Below are 21,427 nucleotides of genomic sequence, written 5' to 3' on the forward strand. Positions count from 1 at the left end.
TAAAATTGTTGTTTGTGATGAAAGATGGAGCATTGAGAGCATTAAATGCAAGGTTATGCACAGAGTACCTCAATGCACAAGGCAAAGGGCATTCTGAATATTAAAAAATAGAACTGTGCAGGATCCCTGTGTGTTTTAATACCTCTTATGCTGATATTTAGGGCCTCAGACCATAATTTAATATGATGGTTACGTTGAAAAATTGTGCAGGCCACCACGACTATTGCATGACACTTCCAATTCTTACCACACGCTTGCTGATGTATATATTTGCAGTAAGGAGCTTTTGAGGGGGAGGACTATTAAAAGATAGGACATGATGAACAGCATGTAACAAATAAGGAGAAAACGGAGCCTCCGGTGCAAAGCCCTGTTGTAGATGATACAATCAGAATAGACTGCGTTGGCTGTAGTTTTAAAGATGCATTGTCAGAAATGCTGCTTGTGACTGTGAGGGCTTCCTGGCTTTCAATGCAGATTCGTACCATGGATTTTCCTGCCTGTGTATAAGGGTGAATAATAATAATAGTAGTAGTAATAATAATATTTCTGCTCTCATCCTACACAGTAGTTTCTAGGCATCCTACACAATAGTTTCTAGGCACAGAAACCCTGAGCGTGCGAGGAGGTTGAAAAACTGGAGTAATGGGCTCAACACTACAGACTAAATCTGCCTCGGTGTTTGCATATAGCTGCTTTTTTTAGCTGCCTTCCTTTTTTGTCTTTAAATTCTTACCGCGTTACGATGTTTCAGAGCTGGAGTTTCATGAGCCTTGCAACTGTAGAAAAAATGATTTTTTTCAGAGGAGGGATAAGGACTAGTGTTTGTGAAGTATGAGGCTGTTTCAGACTGCTTGGAAGCCAGTGGAAAGAACCTACTGCCATCTTCAGCAGGTTTATGGAGGCCCAAGGTTAAAGGCATTTATATTGTGGCTTGTCAAGTGATTTTATTTTTTGGCCAGTCTCCACCAACATCTGTCTGTCAAATTGTAGCAGGGTAGGCGGGTAGGATGGAGAGAGAATTGTAAATCTTTGAGGAAAGGATGATTCCTCATAAAGAATGAGGGCCATCAAAGAGGCAGTTTGTAGAGATGGAGCGGCAGTAAGGGTTCAAAGCCTTAAAGACTATGTGAACAGGCAATTTTTCACATTTTCAGTGAGTATTTGACATATTTTTAATGTATTTAGAATGTTTAAGTTAATTAACATTAGGTCTTGAGCAAAAGTTAACAGAAACTGTCTCATTTTCTTTAAGTTAATCCTATGAGATCAAGTCTTCCTTTGGGCAACACGTTCTTTATCACTGTAGATAATAAGGAATTATGTGAACTTCAGAGCCTGGCACTGATGATCGGAAGAGAGATCTTTGCAGTTTTTCCTCTGTTCTTTGTTCTCTCTCTCTCTCACAACACACACAACTTTTCCTTACGAGAACATTATGTTGGTTTTGTAAGTGTGTGGGGAGACAGGGTAGAGAAAATCAAGAGCCAGTTGTGCTTGCTATTCTTTGCAGTTTTAATCTTGATTAGAGCTGGTACAACTCCAATGCTGAACAGAGAATTATAATGAATAGTATGATGTACTAGGTTTTTAAATACAAAGCAAACTGGTAGGTAAGGGTCAGAACCTTAATAAACGTTCCAGCATTATTCCTACATAATCTCTGCTAATTTTTTCTTTTTTTTAAAGTTTCAACGTCACAGGGAAAGTGCTGTAGATCTCTTGTATTTTTTTTTTACTTGTTTTACCCTCTCCTGTTTCTGCTTCCCCTTAGTAATTCTGTGAGAGGCCTCCTATGTTAATTTTTAAAATTTTGTTTGCTGTTGTGGATAGTGAGTCTCATTTCAGTTTCTGTATGATCCTGGGAACAATCCTCAACATTTCTATCTCTGTTTTTTTTTGGTAGAAGAATCCCTTTCTGTTCTTAAGTCAGAAATGTTTAGTGTTCCTCTTTCACTGCTCTAGCCTTCACCCAAACACTTCCCTTTGAAAGACATACATTTTTGCACAGTAATCCTTTGTTGTTGAATTCTATGAAGTCTATTGACAAGAACAAAACACCATCCAAAATGCAACTATTCTCTTTCAGCAGGAAGTGTTATTTGCATTACTTAAATAGCAGGTTGCCAGTTTTTTGTCATTTTGATTGCTCTGGAATAAAAGATAGACATGGAGCTTGACTTGGCAGGGATTTAACTTAACTTGTTGCTTTTTAGCTCAAAAGAGAAAATAAAGGGCTCTAGAGATGTCTTTGTGGTAGCATTTTGCTGTTCCAGTGAGGTCATGGAGAAGCTCCTACAGTACTGCAGTGTGCTGCTCTCAGCTGTTTTCATTTTTCACTAGGAAGATGCAACTCTGTGAGACCACAGCACGTAGCCCTCTGAGACCAGAGGTGGAAGAACAAGAAAAATTACAGATATCCTGATCAAAGCTTGACAGAACTAAGGCTTTTGTGACTAATCTATTGTGGAAGAAAGTTATCTTTTTCAGAAGTAGAAATCCATCATTTTGTCTTGTGGCTTTGGCAGATAGGGATGCATTTCCGAAGGACTGTACGTCAATCAGCTTAATTTTGATGGCTACCCTCTTGCAGGAGCGTCAGAAACAGTTGGAAAGCCTTGGCATATCTCTTCAGTCTTCCGGAATAAAAGTTGGGGATAATAAGTGCTTCCTGGTTAATTTGAATGCAGATCCAGCTCTTAATGAACTTCTGGTGTACTATTTAAAGGTAAAAATAAATATTGAGTTTTGTTTTTTTTTAAATAGAAGTAGGCCTCTAATGCTATTGGCAGAGGTGTACTTAGAGAATTTTATAAAAAAAATGCATATCTAAAGCATTTTCTGATATTCACTGCTTCATTAAAAGTAATAAGAGTACAACCTTTTTATTTAGAATGTAATTCTTCATAGCTGAGGAAGGTTTGAGGATTTAATGTTTTGGGGATTTTTGAAGAAAATTTAGAGGTGTTGTCTTTGCGAAACTGTCTCCTGGTTTTGGTTTGGTTGGGATTTTTTTGGGTCTTTTTTTTTTTTTTTTTTTTTTTTTTTTTTTTAATGCCAGCTCTCACAAGAAACCAGAAAATTATTTTATATAAAGATGGGGCATATCAGTCATCAGCTTGCTTCTACTTGTGTAGTCCAAATTCTGCCTACTGTTTTCATTTTATAAAATGCATTTTTATTCCTCTTCATGCAACTTGCCAGGGGTGAAAATGAAGTTCTGTTCTGCCTTAGCACTTGTGTTGATGTGCAGTCCCTGTTACTGATGTTAAACATAAAACACGTGACACGACTTTTGAACTCTGCGCTGAAACATTTGGGCAGTTCATTCTAGTTTAACAAACTGTAGATGTGATCTGGAGTCAGGAGGAGAAATGAGGTACAACCATTTTTAAGTCACATTTTAGAGTACAAGTTCTAAAAATTTAGCAGTGTAAGAACATTAGCACTTTGAACTTCACATTAAATCATTCTCTTCCCTTTGAAGTGGTCTATAATAACTCTTAAAACAGCCACAAAATTAGCAATTGGGCTGAAAGATGGTTTTGGTTTAGTTGGTCTTAGGAAATACGTGATCCTCTTTTGTATTAGTCATCGTTGCTCTGTGATATCTCAATGAAAGCAATGGAAAGAACTTTTTCAATATTGTACCTGCTAAAAATCATTAAAAAGGACAAAAGAGCCAAGTTCAGGTTTCAGGAGAAGGATGGAATCCTTTCCAGACGCCCTGCACGTAGGTGCCCAGAGTATGACTCAAGCTGCTAAATCAGCCTCGACACTGACAGCTGTTGAAGCAGGGCCAACCTCTGTGGTATTCATTGTGAACAAGACAGGAGTACAGTGAAGCCATAGCCTGCTCAAAAAACAAGCCTTGGCCCATCAGTACTAGGAGAAAAGTCTCAGGTGGTACTGCGCTATTTTCCTTTTCTAGAGAAAACCCCTTTGCTTGAGGTAGGTTTTGTGTGTTTCAGTTAGTCTTTCATTACTATTTTTTTTAATAACACAAATTTGTTTTGTTTGTTGAGAATTTTGTTGTAGAAATCCCTGTGCTTTGAAATTCTTCTGATAAAATGACATACAGCTGTTTTGCCTAAAATCCTGAGATTAAACTCTTGCTTCTTAGAGTAAATACCTTGACCACTTTCTCTTTAATGCTGAGCTGCATATGTGCTAGATCTTAAAAGTACTGAAGAACAACTTGATCTGACTTATCAAAACTATTGTATCTGTTCCTCAAAAAATGGAGATGCACAAAAAAAGAAATTGATGAATTGGGGCATGTGTGGAGCAATCCTTCATCTGCCAAATCCCTCATGCCTTGAGTACTTCAGGAATTCCTTAAACTGTTGGATGATTTAGATGGAACCTACGTAATAGCCATGGATCTAACCACTGTGAACGTGTCTTAATTCCGCTTTGAACTCCTTTATACTTTTGGCTTCTACAACATCCTGAGGCACTGAATTCCACAAATTATAGAAACCTCTTCATCTTTGGATTTAACTGTTGCCTGTAAACTTTCCTGAGTGCTCCCTACTTGTTACTGTAAGACAAAGCGAGGATTTGCTTGCAATGTTTCATTCTCCTTTTTCCCTCTAAGGGAAGTATTGAACAGCTTTCAAATTTTGGAACTAGATGACAAGATACATCCAGAGGGAGAATGGATGAGTTAGAACTAGTGAACTTCTGCAATCCATTGCTAACATCTGAATTAATTTTCCCCAGGATCACACGTTAATAGGCTCAGACAACTCTCAAGATATCCAGCTGTGTGGAATGGGAATTCTTCCTGAACACTGCATTATAGACATCACCCCAGAAGGACAGGTTATGTTAACACCTCAGAAAAATACTAGGTAAAGGAATAAACTAGAGGTCCATTTGTATAATAATTGTAGTTTTATCTAGTATTTTATGATTAGTGGTGCAAAAAGATAATTAAAAAATAAACTTTTTTGTGTGTTCTAAAGTAAGAAAATTCTACTTCTTGTATCCTGCTTTCACATTTTGTTTTAATTGTCATCTACCCCTCTGTCAACTCGTATCTTTCATTCTAATGAGATTTCTCTCACTGATAGTGTTTGTAGTCTAAGTTTTCAAAGAGAGGATGAGTAAATTGCATATGCTTTCAGCAAGTAGATATTCACTGCTTTGCAGCTGTGTAGATGTAACTATCAAAATCTGAATTAATTTTCTAGGAAATCTGTTGATATGCAAAGAGCTGCTGAAGCATTTGTTGCTTTATTTGATTAAGTAGCAGTACTTGAAAAGCAGATGGTATATTCAAATTGATCACAAAATGACATGCATCATCAGCATCTCCAATAATTTATTGTTAGATACACAAAATTCAACAATTTCACGTTTACCCTGTGGTAAAAAACTACAAAAGTTCATCCTGCTTTGAGCAGGATATTGGACTAGATGACATCCTGAGATTCCCTTTAAATGTGAGTTATCCTATCATCCTGTTTTCAGACTTAATCTGAGTCTGAAATAAAAGTAGTTTCTGATTATTCTAATGAGTTTATTGTCTTTAAGCTATTTATATAGCAAAGGTCTCTGATATCTTATCCAAATGTTTCTATTTTGTGTCTGTCTGTCAAAGTAGTGTGAAAAGTGTTTATTTCCCGTGGCATGTTTTGTTCAGGCCCCTCATTTTTAAGCTCTAATTATGGACCCCAGGCATAGCTGTCATAAAATCTATCTTGAAAGTCCTGAACTCCATAAGCTTAAGCAATCAAAAGGAGCTGAGTTTGAGGAGTTTAGGAAACAGCAGAGGGGAGATCAATGAAGTTTCTGGGGATATTTCACCTGTTTGCAATCCATAAACCTGTTCTTCTACCATAACTAGTTACAATCAAGAAAGTAGTACTGGGGAAAAAATTTAAGCCTTATATAGATGCATTTGCTTTAGATTTTTGCCTCTTCACAGGACATTCGTAAATGGTTCTGCTGTTGTATGTCCTATCCAACTACATCATGGAGACAGAATACTGTGGGGAAACAACCACTTCTTCAGGTAAAAAAGATATTAAAGACATTCTGAGTTTGCACCAACTTTGTTTTATCTTAAGGTATACAGAAAGATGTCAGTGGACCCTTCAAGCTGCAGGAGGAGGTGATTTCTTTTTCGTCGGGATTATAAAGGCAGTGCTGACTATTCTTGAATGCTAAATGTTATAGCAACTGTGCATGATTTTAATTTCAGAGCACTAGGGTGACTTAACTTGTATTTTCAAGGGACTATAACCTTGCTGATGAGGACCTTGCTGTAGTTACCAGTACTATTATCTCACTGAAGAGATTTAATTTTTGAGCTGGTAACTTTAATGTGGTTCGCTACCACATTAATACTCAGTACTTTCTCTTTCACGGTGAAAATATTACACCCAAGCTTTGACTTGGATAGGTTGCCTTTTGGATTTTGCAGATAAGGTGTTAGATTTTTGACCTATGGTATGCAGTGAAATAGGTCTTACAAGGTCACTGTGTTCTCTGTTCCCTGGAGTTCCAGCTGAAGCCATACCTATGACCTTCTTATATCAGACAGGATCAGTGGTAAAAGTTTTCTGTGAACTGCTGTATTCTTGAAACCCTCTGTGACTGGTCTGAAATACCTTAAAGATCAGTGGATTTAAATGATAATCTAAAACTGAATTATTTTCTTTTATGCTTGAAAGAAGAATTTTCATTAAAAGTGGGATATAATTTCATTAGTGCCTCTAAATTATTTGGATATGGTACAACTGAAAAAAATCATGGTTATCTTAACTATATGATTAGTAATATCAGGTACTCTATATTCTTAGAGTGTTGAATGGATTAGTTAGTTTGCCTTGAACTCCTCTGTCTACCCTGAGGAAAACTACACTCATAGGAGATCAACAAATTTTGAAAAGGAAAAAACCTACTGATTTGGATAATCTACTTCATTTTACGAATCTTTGAAAGCAACCCTGTGTTTCAAAGTTGAGCAATTAATAGTTCTTTAAAAATTTTTCCTCTTATTTGAAGGCTGAATTTACCAAAGAAGAAAAAGAAGGCAGATCATGAGGATGAAGAACGAGACAACTCTATGAAGTGCAGTAATAGTGTTGAGCAACTGGACATAGACGGTGACAATTCCAGTGAAGTATCTAGTGAGATTAACTTCAGCTATGAGTATGCCCAGATGGAAGTCACTATGAAGGCACTTGGTAGTAATGGTAAGAAGCGACAGAAATTATTGGAAATATGTACAGAATATGAGGTTACATCTTCAGGGACTCTTAACCACAGACTTTTTCCCTTATAACTTCCTGCTGGAGAATTTTTCTTGTGAATGAATCATTATAGCCATTTTTGTGCTTGAGGGGGAAAAAAACCCATCGCAGGCTGTTTTGTTTGGCAGTTCTTGTTGAGGGAAAAGCCAAAACTGGAATATTGGTGGAACTGCAGCCTCAAATCAAAGTGTTTTCACTTTGTTGTTTATTTTTCTTGTGTCTCACTCAGACATTAACTGTAGTCATTTCTGTCTCTGTAAATCATGTTCTTTAGTTTTTGTGGTCTCATGTAGTTGTCCCAGAATGGCATTATTTTGGGAAACAGGAGGAAGGTTTTTTTCAGCTTGGTCTTTCCCTTTTCTCAATTCTCTTAAGTCATCTGTCCAATCTGTTTTGTGGATGTTTATTTTGCTCCACAGTTAAGCAGCATTTTTTTAATATGCATTACAAAAAAAGTGTAATCTCTTCCTCATTTTACATGATAACTATGTTTACTGTCTAGGATGTTCCTCACCATGGATTTCAGTGGCTACTGCAGGCCCTAACATGGATAACTGCAGATAAAGAATGGGGAAGGGAAGTACCAAATCATAGTAATTTGTGCCTTGCCCAAGGTCATACAGCATATCTGTAGCTGAATGTGGGAAAGATCTCATATTTCCAAGTTCCCTGTCTCTGCCCCATATTCATTACATGACTGTTTCCATTTAATTTCATGGTTACTGGGTATTTGAACCCCAGAAGTACTAGCTTCTTTCTTTTCAACATGTGCTTAGATCCAATGCAGTCAATCTTGCAAAGCCTGGAGCAGCAACATGAAGAGGAGAAGAGATCTGCACTTGAACGACAGAGACTGATGTATGAACATGAACTGGAGCAATTACGAAGGCGATTGTCGCCAGAGAAGCAGCATTTCCGCAGCATGGATAGGTTCTCCTTTCATTCTCCCAGCGCTCAACAGCGCTTACGGCAGTGGGCAGAAGAGAGGTGGGTAATCAAATCTGACCATCAGGAGTGTTCATTTAAAGTTCTTCAGTGCTAGTGAATTTTGCAAGATTTTAATTGCATTGCGCACCTCTGCCAAATTTGTGAGAGGACTCCTGGGGGGGTAGGGAGGATGTGGCAAAAATATTAGTCTGAGAACAATCAGACCTATAATGCTAGAAAAGATGAGAAAGAGTGAGTGCCTGCTTTGTTGTTAAGGAGAAACTCTATCCTGATTGGCAACAAATTTGACTAAAGATGAGGTGAATGGAAGAAATGTTGGGACTCCTATATGAGTTTGTCCTTCTACGGATCATGACTCAGCTGCTGGAAGTTAGTTTTTCCTCTTGACTCACATCCATCTGTCTGACCTGGGCAGGTCCTGGCAACCAGAATAGTGCAGAAGGAACAGAGAGTAAGAGGATGGTACAAAGAATTTTGATCCAGAGCATTGCAAAAACTGTTTAATAACCACAGAGGGGCCACCATTCTCTTTGCCTCAGGCAATTGCACTGAGGTTGTTTACTTCAGCCTCTGCATGATCTTTTCCAGGATTACTTTCAAAAAGAGCAGCTGCAGGAGGAAGAAGAAACTTACCCTAAAACAATGAGTATGGTAAAGACATTGTAATGAGAAAATAACAAATCTAATTTATACGTCTAGAGAAGCAACTTTTGAAATAGAAAATATTTGAGACAGTTGAACAAGGTGTTAGCTGTGTGTCTGGAATATTTTGTGGTACCAGATTCCTGTGCTGCACAGTTGGTGCTCTCTCACACTTGCCAGGAAGGCCAGTGAGCAAGTGGGTCATGGTGTCTGAATAAACCTTTCTCTGTAAGATGGAACATCCATATCTGTGGTGGGGAAACTCTGGAATAAGCAACACAAGAGCTGACTTTTCAGCAGATGCACGGAGAAGTCTCCAAAGACAGCAGTATGCTAATGTTCATACTACTAAATTCATACAGATACTATTTTTTTTCTTCCAGAAGAAAAACAATTTAATTGACCTGTTTTTTTTGTTAAAAAGCTGAATGTTAAGACTCATTCCTGTCCAAGTGATCATTTGTTTTGCACTCAGTTTCAGTACTTAAATGCCATGATTTTTTCTGTCTCCTCCTCCAAATGCCCTTCTTTTAGAGAAGAGATGTTGACCCACAGCCTAAGAAAGCTGCGAGAGCAGATTGTTAAAGCCAATTTGTATGTGAGAGAAGCCAATTTTATCGGAGAGGAGTTGGACAAGAGGACAGAGTATAAAGTTACCCTCCAGATCCCAGCTTCAAGCCTTAATGCTAACAGTAAGGTAAGGTAGCCCTAATGGAACTAAATTGTTGTTCGGTCAGTTTGCCCCTCAGCATTCATATTTGTTGTATTCTGACTTTAGTGGTCTAGATAGTTTCCCAGTCTATTCATGTGCATTAAATATGGCTCTGTTAACGCATGCTACATCCTTATCTTGCGTTGTTACCATGAAAATCTTATAATGTGCTAGCTTACTGATAAATGTTTTGGTACAAGACCTTTCCACTGGTGTTGAAGTTCACACTTGCTTCTGTTGCAGAGTGATAATACCTGTGCAGGTTAGGTAAAATCTATTTCAGGTATTCATCATCACCTTGTGGACATTTGGCTTTACACCATCCTAGTGAGCTGAGAAAATGCTGTCATCTGCATTGTGCAGGGAGGAACTGGAGCAGAGAGTATTTGAATTATTTGTTCCAGGCATCTTAGAAATTTTGGAAGGAGGGAACTGAACCCAGACTTCATGTCTCAAGCTGGCTACCTAAGCTGGTATTGTTTCTGTTCTTGAGGTCAACTCAATATTTTGGTGATACTTAGGCCATCATTAGTATAGTAGCTGTATTTTATTACAAGATTAGAATTTTTATCAATTGCTTTAGAAGTTTTTCTCATCTACTTGGTTTTCTTGCAGTCTTCTGGCACATCTAGAAACTGGATGATAAAGAGGTTTAAGTGTCTGCACTAGTTGAAAGTTGCAGACAGTAGTAGCCTTAGCTGGAACTCCAGGCCTGCTGTAATTTGAGGATATTTATGAAATGCTTAAATGTTTATTTCTGACGTTTATGTAAGGTGAAAATCCACAGAAACTAGTGCCTGTAGCTGTGATTAGGCTTTGCAGTTAAACTGAACACAAATACACTGTGACAGCTGAATTCAGAGTCTTTCATGCTTGAATTGGGTTGCTCAAGCTAGAATAAAAAAAAGAACAAAGATGTTCTCCATTTTGTATTGGTTTTAAACTATTTTTTCATTGTTGTGACACGAATTCCTTATTGATACCTCTTTAATTGTTTCACAGAGAGGTGCAATTCTCAGCGAGCCTGCTATTCAGGTGAGAAGGAAAGGGAAAGGCAAACAGATTTGGTCACTGGAAAAGCTGGAGAATAGATTGGTAGATATGAGGGATCTTTACCAGGAGTGGAAAGACTGTGAGGAAGACAACCCAGTAAGTAAACATTACTCCAGTATTGTGCTGATAGAATTACATCCCTGTTAATTTTTTTTGTTTAAGTAGATGTGAGAAAATGTTGGGGGGGGGGGGGGGGCGGGGCGGGGGAGGCAGGGGGGATAGGCAAAGAGATAAGTTTTCCTGAACCTTTGCTTCTCCTAGTACTGAATTGGGTCTTCAGCATTTCATTAACCCTTGTCTTGTCACTTTGATGCTTACTTGCATGCATAGTTTGGTGACCAAATCGAGCATAAAATAAAAAGCAGTAAGTAAACACAACAGGAGTTGACGTTCAGGCTGACTTCTCTGAATCTGACAACATTAAAGAGAACTTGCTGAGGACAGACCGTATGCTCCGTCCAAAGTAAAATTCAAGTTTCCATTCTTCTTGTGATCTAATCTAGCTTCTTGCTTGAGCCCATTTTTCTTTAATTAGGCTGGCCGTGCAACACTTGGAAAACAGTTTCATGAAAAGTTTGTTTTTCTTACGTTATTCTGAATTTGATTGAAGGTGATGAGAGCTTACTTCAGGCGAGCTGATCCATTCTACGATGAGCAGGAAAACCACAGCCTTATCGGAGTAGCCAATGTTTTTCTTGAGTGCCTATTCTACGATGTGAAGCTACAATATGCTGTGCCAATCATCAATCAGAAGGGAGAGGTTTGTCATTCTTCTATAATCTATCCTTACTCAACTGTTTAATTACAGCCCATGGATCTTATTACCAGTATATAGTAGATATTTTCCAGTTTCATGTGCGCAAGCTTTTTGCTAACAATTTGGAATTATGCAAATCCCATAATAACCTTACTAGAGTTGTTTAGACAGCTCTGAATTCTAGCATAGTGATTGTGAAAGGAGAAAGCTTTGTGAGCACCTTTCTGAACAAAGCAGCCCAAAATAAACACTTAGTAGAACAAGTATGAGCTATAGCTCCACTGCCTGTCACTGACTACCATCAAGAATAGGCTCTTAAATATATACTGTAAGAACAACTTCAAAGGCAGCTAAAGCATACCAGTCAACATTCTCTGTGCTCTGCATCACATGTGCACTTTGCGGACTCTCTGGAGTCTGGTGTGAAGGTGAGTGAGACTGCATTATGGTATTCTCAAAGTCACTCTAATGGCCGATTTCTTTATGGTTTTGCAACAAAGGCTTTTTGATTCTTGCTGCAAAGCATTCTTCACCTGATGCAACAAATGCACAGTGCAAAACAATAGAAAGGAATAAAATGTTGTCTGCTTACAGACTGGAAACAGTAGTTGTAGTTACCTGAAAAGGGATGAACCTGTCACTGTTTTCTGGCACACAAGTAATTCTTAATGCTTTCTTATCAGGTATCAGGTCGTCTCCACGTTGAAGTTGTTCGAGTGAGTGGAGAAATAGATGATAGGTTGGTGGGAGGCGAAGATAGTCCAGACTGTTCAAATGAAAATGACACTCAGGAGAGAAAACTTGTCTGCCAGGTGAGTTCCAGATATATCCCAGCCTCTGAGAGCAACCTTCTCCCTTTGCATTCCAAGTCTTAAAGAAGTCCCTCGTGCATTGGCCTCTGTACGTTAGATGTCTCTTTGTAACCTCATGCACCATGTTTGCTTCCAGTATGCAGCTATACAGGCAGAGTCCTGTCTTTAAACTCAATGATTGACTATACGAAACTGTATTGAAGTTTCAGGATCCGGCTCCCCCCCCCCCCCCCCCCCCCCCCCCCAAAAAAAGAGCAAATAACTTAGCAATACCTAATCATTCAGTCATATGTACAGAGTTTAGTACTTTTGCTACTTTTGCTGTATTTGTTTTATGGCCTTATGTAATGTCCTGGTGACCAGCGTTTATCCTGAAGTGCTGCTGCGTGGTCTTTTCTTATGATATTTTGTTTCTGGAGTGGGCGAAATAACACAAAAGAACTAGATGGGTTTTGCTCCTTTCAATCTCCCTGATTTTATTTTAAGTCTGCAAGGTATTCATTAAACTATATTTATATGCTTACAGTCTTACTCCAGAATGTTTATTGTAGTCTTGGAAGACATGGAAGATCTGTACACTAGGATTGGAGCTACAATATCTAATTCAAAAAGAGTCACAGAATCTGGTAAACTCCCATTGTTCTGTGAATCATTCTCGCTCAATATTTTTCTCTTTAAATATTCAATATTTTGTGAAATATATACAGGTGTGTTAATTGTTATTGTTAACAATAAAAAGAAAGTTAGCAGGAAGTATTTATTAGCAGTTTTGTGTTGTAGTAAAATGCAAGATAGACCAAGCTACAGATAAGAAGAGAGGGAGGCAAAAAGCACTAGAGGAAGTGGTCCCCAATTTTGCTGGTTTCTGGATGATATGAACAATTTGGGGGCAGTTGTACTCTTTTCCACTTTTTATCCTGTCCCATAGAGTTCCATGTGCTTGCAAGCAGTATGGGGCATTGTGTCAGGAAACATATTCTCCAGAGGATCTTGAGTGCTGCCTTGCTATAGAAGTCTAACTAATTTGATCTTAATTTGACAAATCGAGAGTAGAAGTTTATTAAATAGTATGGTTAATATGATGGCTTTGTTTAGTTCAGAAGGTTATCCAAAACCTTGGCCTTGATTTTGAAAAGGAGGGGGCAGGCCACTTTTGTATTTTGGGGGTTATTTTTGTATTGTTTCTAGCATCACAGGATAAGGACAAGTAGTATCTTAAGGATTTTGCAGAATAAAGGAGCCAGTTTGGGTAGAAGTATGAGATTTTTATTGTATTCCCCTTTAATTACAATGGTTTTTGTGCATCTCACCATTAAAAATGAAGAAAATGTTTTGGTGTGTTTGTAAAATTAATACATTTACTTTTCACTCCCAAGAAATATGTGCGCGGTGACATCTAGTGGCGACATTCAGCTGATGCACTCAAAATATTGTCTCCAATGTATATCAATGCAGAAATTTGTATTTTGTAAAGTTCTTTATTTTGTTGCCTTTTTTTTAAATCCTTTGCAGTGGAACAGAACAACATTGTTCTAACAGGAGATATTTTTAGTTCTATGAATAAGTGCTTTTCCTTTTTTTCTCATCTCTTTTCTAGATTAAAATACTCCAGGCTACAGGTTTGCCACAGCACCTCTCCAACTTTGTGTTCTGCAAATATACATTCTGGGATCAACTGGAGCCAGTTAATGTTGCACCTGAGGTAGATCCTTCCGTATCTTCTGTCAGCAAGGAGCCACGGTGCATGGTTGTCTTCGATCACTGCAATGTAAATTTTTTTCTATTTTATTAATGAAACTGGAGGCAGAAAAAGCAGGCCTATGCTTGCACAACAGTTGCCTTTTTGCTCTCATTATTGTACTTTGTGAGGCTGATACCTTAATTCCATTTTTTAAAAGAACTTAAAACATCTTCAGAGTCCATATAAGTTTGACTATACTATACTGTTCACTTGTACAAAAATCACTGAAGGTGAAGAAGTGGATTAATAAAGGAAAGCAATCTGTTCAGCACAGAGACTTAGTGTTGGAGTTTACCCACAGTAAAAATGCTACTGAGTGTGAATGGAAGAGTGATATTCATCTGAGTATATTTGATGTCCATATCTGAGCTGATCACTCTACACTCTGATGTAGTGGAGAGAAATGTCCCACTCCTGGGATGCGATGCCTGTTATCCTCATGTAGATGTTGAAGTTAGGTTGTATACCTTAGAACAGACTATTTTTTCTTATTGACTTTCAAACAACTGTCTGAGTGGAGGCATCTTTAATAGAGATATCTAAAATCAGCTTAGATGAATGCCAGCCAATCACCTGAGTTCTCATCTTGTTCTTTCTATCATTTGTCATTACACTGAACAATTTATTCCACTTACCATTGTAACTTTACCATTTGTAAAATACATATAATATCTTCTGTTGAGTTTTGATTTTCTGATTCTGAACATGAGAACATATGATACTGTTTTTTCTTTTTTTTTGAACCATTGGCTCAGGACTTGGAACAGCGTGCGGTCATTTTTCAGATCTTTATAGACTTTAATCTTCAGCAAATCATGTATCTTTGCCTTGCCTCCTGATTTTACAAACTGAGGTGACAGTTCTTCCTTTCCTCTATATTGTGTCTTGGACACCATGGTGACTTTACTACATGCTTATATGAAATTCAAGACAGTAAATCTCTAAGCCTAAGTCATCATGTAGTCACAGTAATCAACCAACTTGTTGCTTACATACAGGAAGTTTCTGTAAATATTTCTGAAGACTTCATGGAACATCTTTATGATGGTGCTTTGGCAATTGAAGTATATGGGCACAAGCAGAGTGGTGACCGTAAAAATCCAGCCTTGTGGGATTTGGGAATAATTCAAGCCAAAACACGCAGCCTTCGTGACAGGTAAATATGGCAAACAGATCCTTGGTTTAGAATTTTGGAAAATCACTGCCTGAAATTTTGAACTGAAGACAACTGAACAAGTGTTTGAGAGACTATCTCTGAGACTATATAACACCATGTGATGTGTCAGTAGGCTTTAAAAAGTGAAAGAGGAGAAATGCCCATCTCTGTTTCAAATTAAAAGTGGTAAAACTTCAAAAATTTTGAAGTCCTTTGTTTAGGCAAGCTCAAGTGCATAAGTGGTGTTTTACAAAAGAGCAAGCTGATTATTTTCCTTTATATTGTTATGCTAGCTTGCGTCAGAAAGAGCTATCAAGTCTGAAACAGCAAGATGATGTTCTCACTGTACGCTGATGTATTTATTCAAGGTCTGACTCCAATTCATTCTTGGCCATGGAATGTCATCACTGTAATGCTTCCATTGGAAAAGCTGTATTGCTGATTACTTCAATTGGAGTAAATATGCAACAGTATGGTAATTCAGACTGAAGGGGGTTGCTTCTTTGCTGGCAGCCGTTTGCTGTCTCCAATGTAAGCGTAGTAGCATTTTCTTAAATGTAAGTTGTTTTGCCTCTCCAATTAGAAGGCAGCTCTGCACCTTAATTTATTGGCAGTTATTTCTCTTTTTACTTCCAGCCTAAGTTTGTGTTGAGCACATTGAGTATTAAGCTAGATATAGGGAAGTTTAAAAGAAAAGTCACGAAAATATGGCAAAAGAGGAGATGGAAAAAGGATGCTATAAAATAGTGGGTTATGTTTGGTAGCTGAGTAGTAAGTACCTCCTTCCTTTTTAATTTTGAAGTACTACAAAAGTGGCCGTTTCTTATTTAAGCTCTTGGAAGAATTGGAGAGAAGGTAATAGTATGATGAAGTTCAGGAAAGTGCCCTGAGTCTTGAAAGCTTGTGAGACAATGTCATATTTCATTTTGCTGTCTTCTGTGTGAATCTGATTGCACTGAGAACATCGGGCTTCTGTGGCAGTAGTTGAGACCAGAGCTTAAATGTTAGAATAAAGTGGAATTGGTTTTTGTGTTGGAATCAAGAAAAGGCTTGGTTTTGATGTTTGACTAAAGTAGCTGTCAGTAAAATTTATAAGCACTGCACAACTAGTAACTCTGTATACTCACAAATGTTGTATATATTGAAGTGTTCCTTTGCTGCTTCAATCTGCAGTCTGAGCTAATGCATTGGGGTTTTTCTTTCTTTTTCTTTGGGGGGAAAAAAAGGAAAGAGACAGTATTTGACATGTTTTGCAGGTGGAGTGAAGTAACGCGAAAAGTAGAACTCTGGGTTCAAATTCTAGAGCTGAATGAGAATGGGGAATACTGCCCAGTTGAGGTGACTCCTGCCAAGGATGTGTGCACAGGAGGCATTTTCCAGCTCAGACAGGTAAGGTGGCATGTACAGGATTTTGGCTGTGAAAAGAGCCTGCGAAAAGTTAAAAAGCTTCTATTTTGTATGGTAAAGGGATGGTGTCCAAGGAACTGTCAAGCTTAGACACAAAATATGTTATTGTGTAAAACAGACATAAAGTGGAAGAAAGTGAAGTCCCTCTGTGTTTTGTGAAACTGCCAGTGTGCATAAGCTCTGATGTAAAGGTGATCAAAGGCTTACCTGTAATCTTTTTGCTATGTTCTGTTCCCTGTTCTGTGATAGCACCAGGTAGAAAGGACGTCAGTCTCGACTGAACTTAATTATTTTTTAAAGAGGTCCAGAGTTCTCCTTTATTTGATCCTTCCAGCCAACCACTCCTTTGTTCTTTGAATTCTACACGCATTAAATTGTTAATGCTTAACTGAGTAGTTAACGTTTTTAAGTGATAAGCTGTTTCCTAGAGAACACTAGGAATTAGTAAAAGTTAGATACAGGCTGTACCTCTGAACTTTCCAACTCCTTTGATTTTATTTATTTTTTTTTTTAATTTTTTTTTTTCCCCCTTTGGGTTTTACTAAAGAACAGTTACTTTGCTGCACTGATAACACAAGTGGGTAAGAATTTTCAGTCAAGGAGACCAGAGTCAGGAAAAGTTCGCTGAAATTCTGGAAGCTCAGCGAATTAGACTGTTTTCTCTCCTCTTCTGTAGGTAGGGAAGAGATCCTATTTCCCTCCTTCAGAAGTATTAAAAATAAAATCCTATAAGTGTATGTTTTGAAAACCCTCCCGAAAAGTCAACTGCGGAGTTGCTGAATGCTGAACTTTTTTTTTCTGTAAATACATAAATCCTGTAAACATAAATCCTTGCAACAGAAGGGGTATCTCTTGAACACTGGGTCATTGTGATTGCAGTACTCACCACTTTGTTCTTCACAAAATAAAAATATGTTGGTTGCAAATAACTGCCAGTAGAGGTCTCTCTATTATTAAACTTTCAGCATTTTATACTCTTTTTTTTTTTTTTTTTTTTTCTTTTTTTTCTTTTTCTTTTTTTTTTTTTTTCCCCCCAAGCATTTCAAATTGTTCTTTTGGGCAGGGGCAATCCCGACGAATTCAGGTTGAAGTGAGATCTGTACAGGAATCTGGAACCTTGCCACTGATGGAGGAATCAATATTATCTGTTGGCGTTGGGTGTGTTCAAATAAAACATGTAAAGTCACAAAAAGTGCCTGAAAATTATCAGGTAAGAGTCTGACTATTTCCTGTCAGCTATCATCGCAATTTCCAAGACATGTAAAAGCATAAAATGATGTCCTAAGTTTGTTGCAGTTGGCGGCAACTCCATTTGTTTGAAGTTTTAGTTTGGTTTTGGGGAATGTTTTTTTGAACCTACTTCTTAAACATATAAAGCAATGTCAAGAAGAATTGTCAGAATTGCTTTGATGGTGGTTTTAGGGATTATTCAGGACAGCTTGAATCAAAACCTCTGTCTTTCAAAACGTGTTGTGAAAGATCTTCCTCTTAATCAAAAATCATTTTCCATGGTAAAAATAATATTTGTAAGACTACCTTCCATGTCTCTTCTGGGTTTGGGGTTTTTTTTCCTATTCTTAAAAGCAGCGCAGCCTTAACACACCATTCAAAGAAGAAAAGAAAAAATGCCAAAGTTTCTAAAATTTCTTAGGATTTTTTTCAGTAGATTTTACTTCAAATATTAGATATGGCAGCAATTTTAAATAAGTATTCTAATGAAAATAAATCAATGGAACATAGATTCAAATAGTGTTGAGTTACAAATGTTAGAATTATATGAGCCAGTTGTTGGCCTATAATATATGTTAGCCAACTGTTTGACAACATCAGAAGCACTGCATCTCATCTTAAACTGCAAGTATATCAATCTGTTTTTAAGGATTGTCTTTCTGAGATACTTCTATCAGTTTCTAGTGCAGTTTGACTTTTCCCCCCAACAGCTAAATTAAAATTTAGTCACTTCTCTGAGTTAGCAAGCCAAAATCTGGAGCAACAGAACAAGCAAGTCTCTGGACTTGTTTGATTAGCTTCCCTGCTTGAGACAAGGCCAACTAAATGTCAAGTAGTTTTTGGGACATCTCCCAGCTTTCCATAATGTTTACCCTTTTGACAGAGTATGATTCAATTCATGTCTGCTCCCCTTTTTTGCTTAATAAGTATTGTTTTTCCTTTGAGGTCTGAAGTAGTTGGGTTTTTTGTTGTCTCCTAACCTTAGCAGTCCCTTGCCCCTTGTGTGTCAGGGGTACTAAAAGGGGGATTTTTTTTCCACCTTTGCAGAGATCTCACTTTTTATCAGCATCCTAGGCACATTATTGCTTGTATTCCCCATTATGCTTCTTCTAGTGACTCGGCTTGCAGGCTTCCTAGCTGCCCTTCCGTCACAGCAGTCCCTGATACCCATGTCCTATACAGCAAGTAAACTGTTGTTTCTCTCCTACTTCTAATGGAGCAAGTTTCTTAAGGGACTCTTCTCTCCTGAGACAGAATGATTGATTCTTGCAAATTTTACTTTAAAGCTATTACACACCTGCAACACACAAATGCCCTTTTTAGCCTGTTTCGTTAAGGGGACAAGTCCCAGGTGAGCATCCTGTCTGTCTCGCCCTTTTTCTTCTCCAGTGAATTTCTGATCTATGGACCAGTTTTGACTGTATCTGACAGAGCCGGCAATCAACAAAATAGTACGTTCTTTCAAGAAGAAAGACTTAAGCTCTGCTTGAGAGAGAGACTAGTGAGTTGTGTCTGACACTGATAACCCACATGGGAAAGGGCTATTGAAAACCATGTTGTATTAGTCCTGTTGCTTACAATAGCATTCTGACTTGAGCAGCTGGATTTTTAGTCCCCTTATTAGCATTTCTCTATCTCAAGTAAATTAGTATCTCTGGAATGTGAAAGATTTCCTAAAGACCCTGAACTAAGAAAACGCTTCTTCTGTATGGTTTTTTAATTTCAGCTTAGCTAAGTTTTTGCTTTCGTTATTAAGATACAGAAGTAGACTCCAGTGGCTTGTTATTACTTAAACAGGTAAGTAGTAACTCAGTGAGGATTGGAGTCCTCATTGCTTTTCCATTCACTGTGCAGTAGTGGCAGTTGTGCTTACACTCATTGCAAGTGGCTCTGCTTGTGATGAATGTCGAGAATGAAAGGTGGTGTCTCCCATCAGAAAATAATGGAAATCAAAATGTCAAAGGTCTGCATTGCAACTCCTGGTGTCGCAGACAGAGTTATTCTAACTCCCTAACAATTGGCTTAGACATTTACAATTTTTCTCCTCTAAATGCTACAGCAAGCTTACCTCGAATCCTTTATGTGGACTTAGATTTTTATTTTATTTTATTTTATTTTATTTTATTTTTTTTTTTTTTAGTGCTTGCTGCAACATTCATATTTAACTCTTACAGGTAAAACAGCACATTTTTCTCTGCTGTCTAGGATCAACAGGTTTCAAGTTGTTTCGGTATAACTCCTATTTCTTTCTTAGGGCAATTTAAGGATTCCACTTGCTTCCAGTTATGCAGATTTATAATAGCTGTATTTCTGTGAAATTTCTCCATTATAATTGTTGGATTGTTCTAGTTTAAGTTTAGATTAGCTGATAGCAGCAAATCTTTGGGAGGTCAATGTGTTTTAAGTCTATGATCATACCATTGCTAAGCTCAGATTTTTATGTAAGACTGCTAATATTGCTTAAAATAGTTACACGTTTTGCATTCAGTGTGTTTCCTGCTATCAAAACAATTTAATGTCATGGTTTTGCATGTTTTGGCCTAGGAAGAAGAGGATGAAATGGACAGTTATCAGGTAAGAATTTAAAATTCTCTCTTTTTACAAACTCACACATTTTCAGATTAAAACATGTTAGAGGAGGATCAGCATTTTATCTTTGCTGTACCAGTTGGATATGCAGAGAGCCTGTCTTCTGAAGAGACTAAAAGCTTAAGAATTGCATAGATTGTTGTGGTGCAAAGCCATATGGTGGATTAGAGAGGTGAAGGGGAAAGAACAAGGTACCTTAATGTTTATTTCCAAAGCAAGATCCAGTTGCTTTTCCTTTTGGTGTTTTGGGGGAAGGAGTCTTCCTTCTTGACAAACTATGGTTAGATTGATTGTCCTCATTAAAAACAAGAATAGGCATGGCAGTGCTGAAAGATGCAGTCAAAATACTTCATGCTGTTTCATGTTATGAATGTGCTATGTGTATGAGAGCTGGAATATACCACACAGTAATCAACTTTTGGGCAAGCAATGGGGATTCTGTTCCTGGAGCCCTAAGACAGCAGTGATAAAACTACTGAAATCAGTACACTATTTTTTTGTATATAATGTCATGGTAACATGAACCTTAAAGGGGAGCTGATGAGGTACAATATCTGTGATATATTTTTCATCTTTCTGTGAATAACTTTAACAGAAGGACATCATCATCATTATAGATCTCAACTTTGTATAACATGAGCAACCAGAGATTTAGGTTTAATGCTCTCTGACAGATTCCAGCATGCTTGTAGGGGTCTGTGGGTGAGTAATACAACTGTAGTTTATAGTCTTGCATCTACCCATTTTTCTTGACAAAGTATTTGTTATAGTTTGATGTGGAATGAATCTGAACTGCTGGTGCCATAAAAGAGGCTTGCCTGAAGGCATCCCAGAGCTGATAGCTCATCTTTGTGGCACCCAACATGCTGCATGTAGAGTATCATTCATCATTTCTGAGCATTTCTACACCAGAGACAAATGAATTGAATGTTCTTAAGGATACTGAGGTGGTTTTTTTGAAGGACATGAGCACTTACGAAAAAATATTTTAAAAGGCTCAGTTGCAAATGCCATAACTAGGGACACTGGCATGATGCGAGGCAGGGCTGGATTCCTAATATGAGGCTGCTAAACACTGAGTGTGAATGGTAAGTCATGGATAAGGACTGGGGTTT

General features: G+C 37.8%; 1 protein-coding gene across 5 annotated transcripts in view; it reads left to right on the top strand.

The window, feature by feature from the left end:
* Positions 1-21,427, top strand: part of KIF13B (kinesin family member 13B) — a 129,763-nt gene that overhangs the window by 69,057 nt on the left and 39,279 nt on the right. For all 5 annotated transcript variants that reach the window (XM_049819205.1, XM_049819207.1, XM_049819206.1 and 2 more), the window contains 14 exons: positions 2,594-2,728; positions 4,726-4,856; positions 5,936-6,022; positions 7,018-7,208; positions 8,042-8,252; positions 9,390-9,552; positions 10,570-10,716; positions 11,231-11,380; positions 12,061-12,189; positions 13,787-13,957; positions 14,929-15,086; positions 16,343-16,475; positions 17,557-17,703; positions 20,268-20,297. In XM_049819205.1, coding sequence (XP_049675162.1) covers positions 2,594-2,728; positions 4,726-4,856; positions 5,936-6,022; positions 7,018-7,208; positions 8,042-8,252; positions 9,390-9,552; positions 10,570-10,716; positions 11,231-11,380; positions 12,061-12,189; positions 13,787-13,957; positions 14,929-15,086; positions 16,343-16,475; positions 17,557-17,703; positions 20,268-20,297 — 1,983 coding nt within the window. The remainder of the gene's footprint in view (positions 1-2,593; positions 2,729-4,725; positions 4,857-5,935; positions 6,023-7,017; positions 7,209-8,041; positions 8,253-9,389; positions 9,553-10,569; positions 10,717-11,230; positions 11,381-12,060; positions 12,190-13,786; positions 13,958-14,928; positions 15,087-16,342; positions 16,476-17,556; positions 17,704-20,267; positions 20,298-21,427) is intronic.

Source organism: Accipiter gentilis, chromosome 16 (assembly GCF_929443795.1).
Source record: "Accipiter gentilis chromosome 16, bAccGen1.1, whole genome shotgun sequence".
Taxonomy (NCBI): domain Eukaryota; kingdom Metazoa; phylum Chordata; class Aves; order Accipitriformes; family Accipitridae; genus Astur; species Astur gentilis.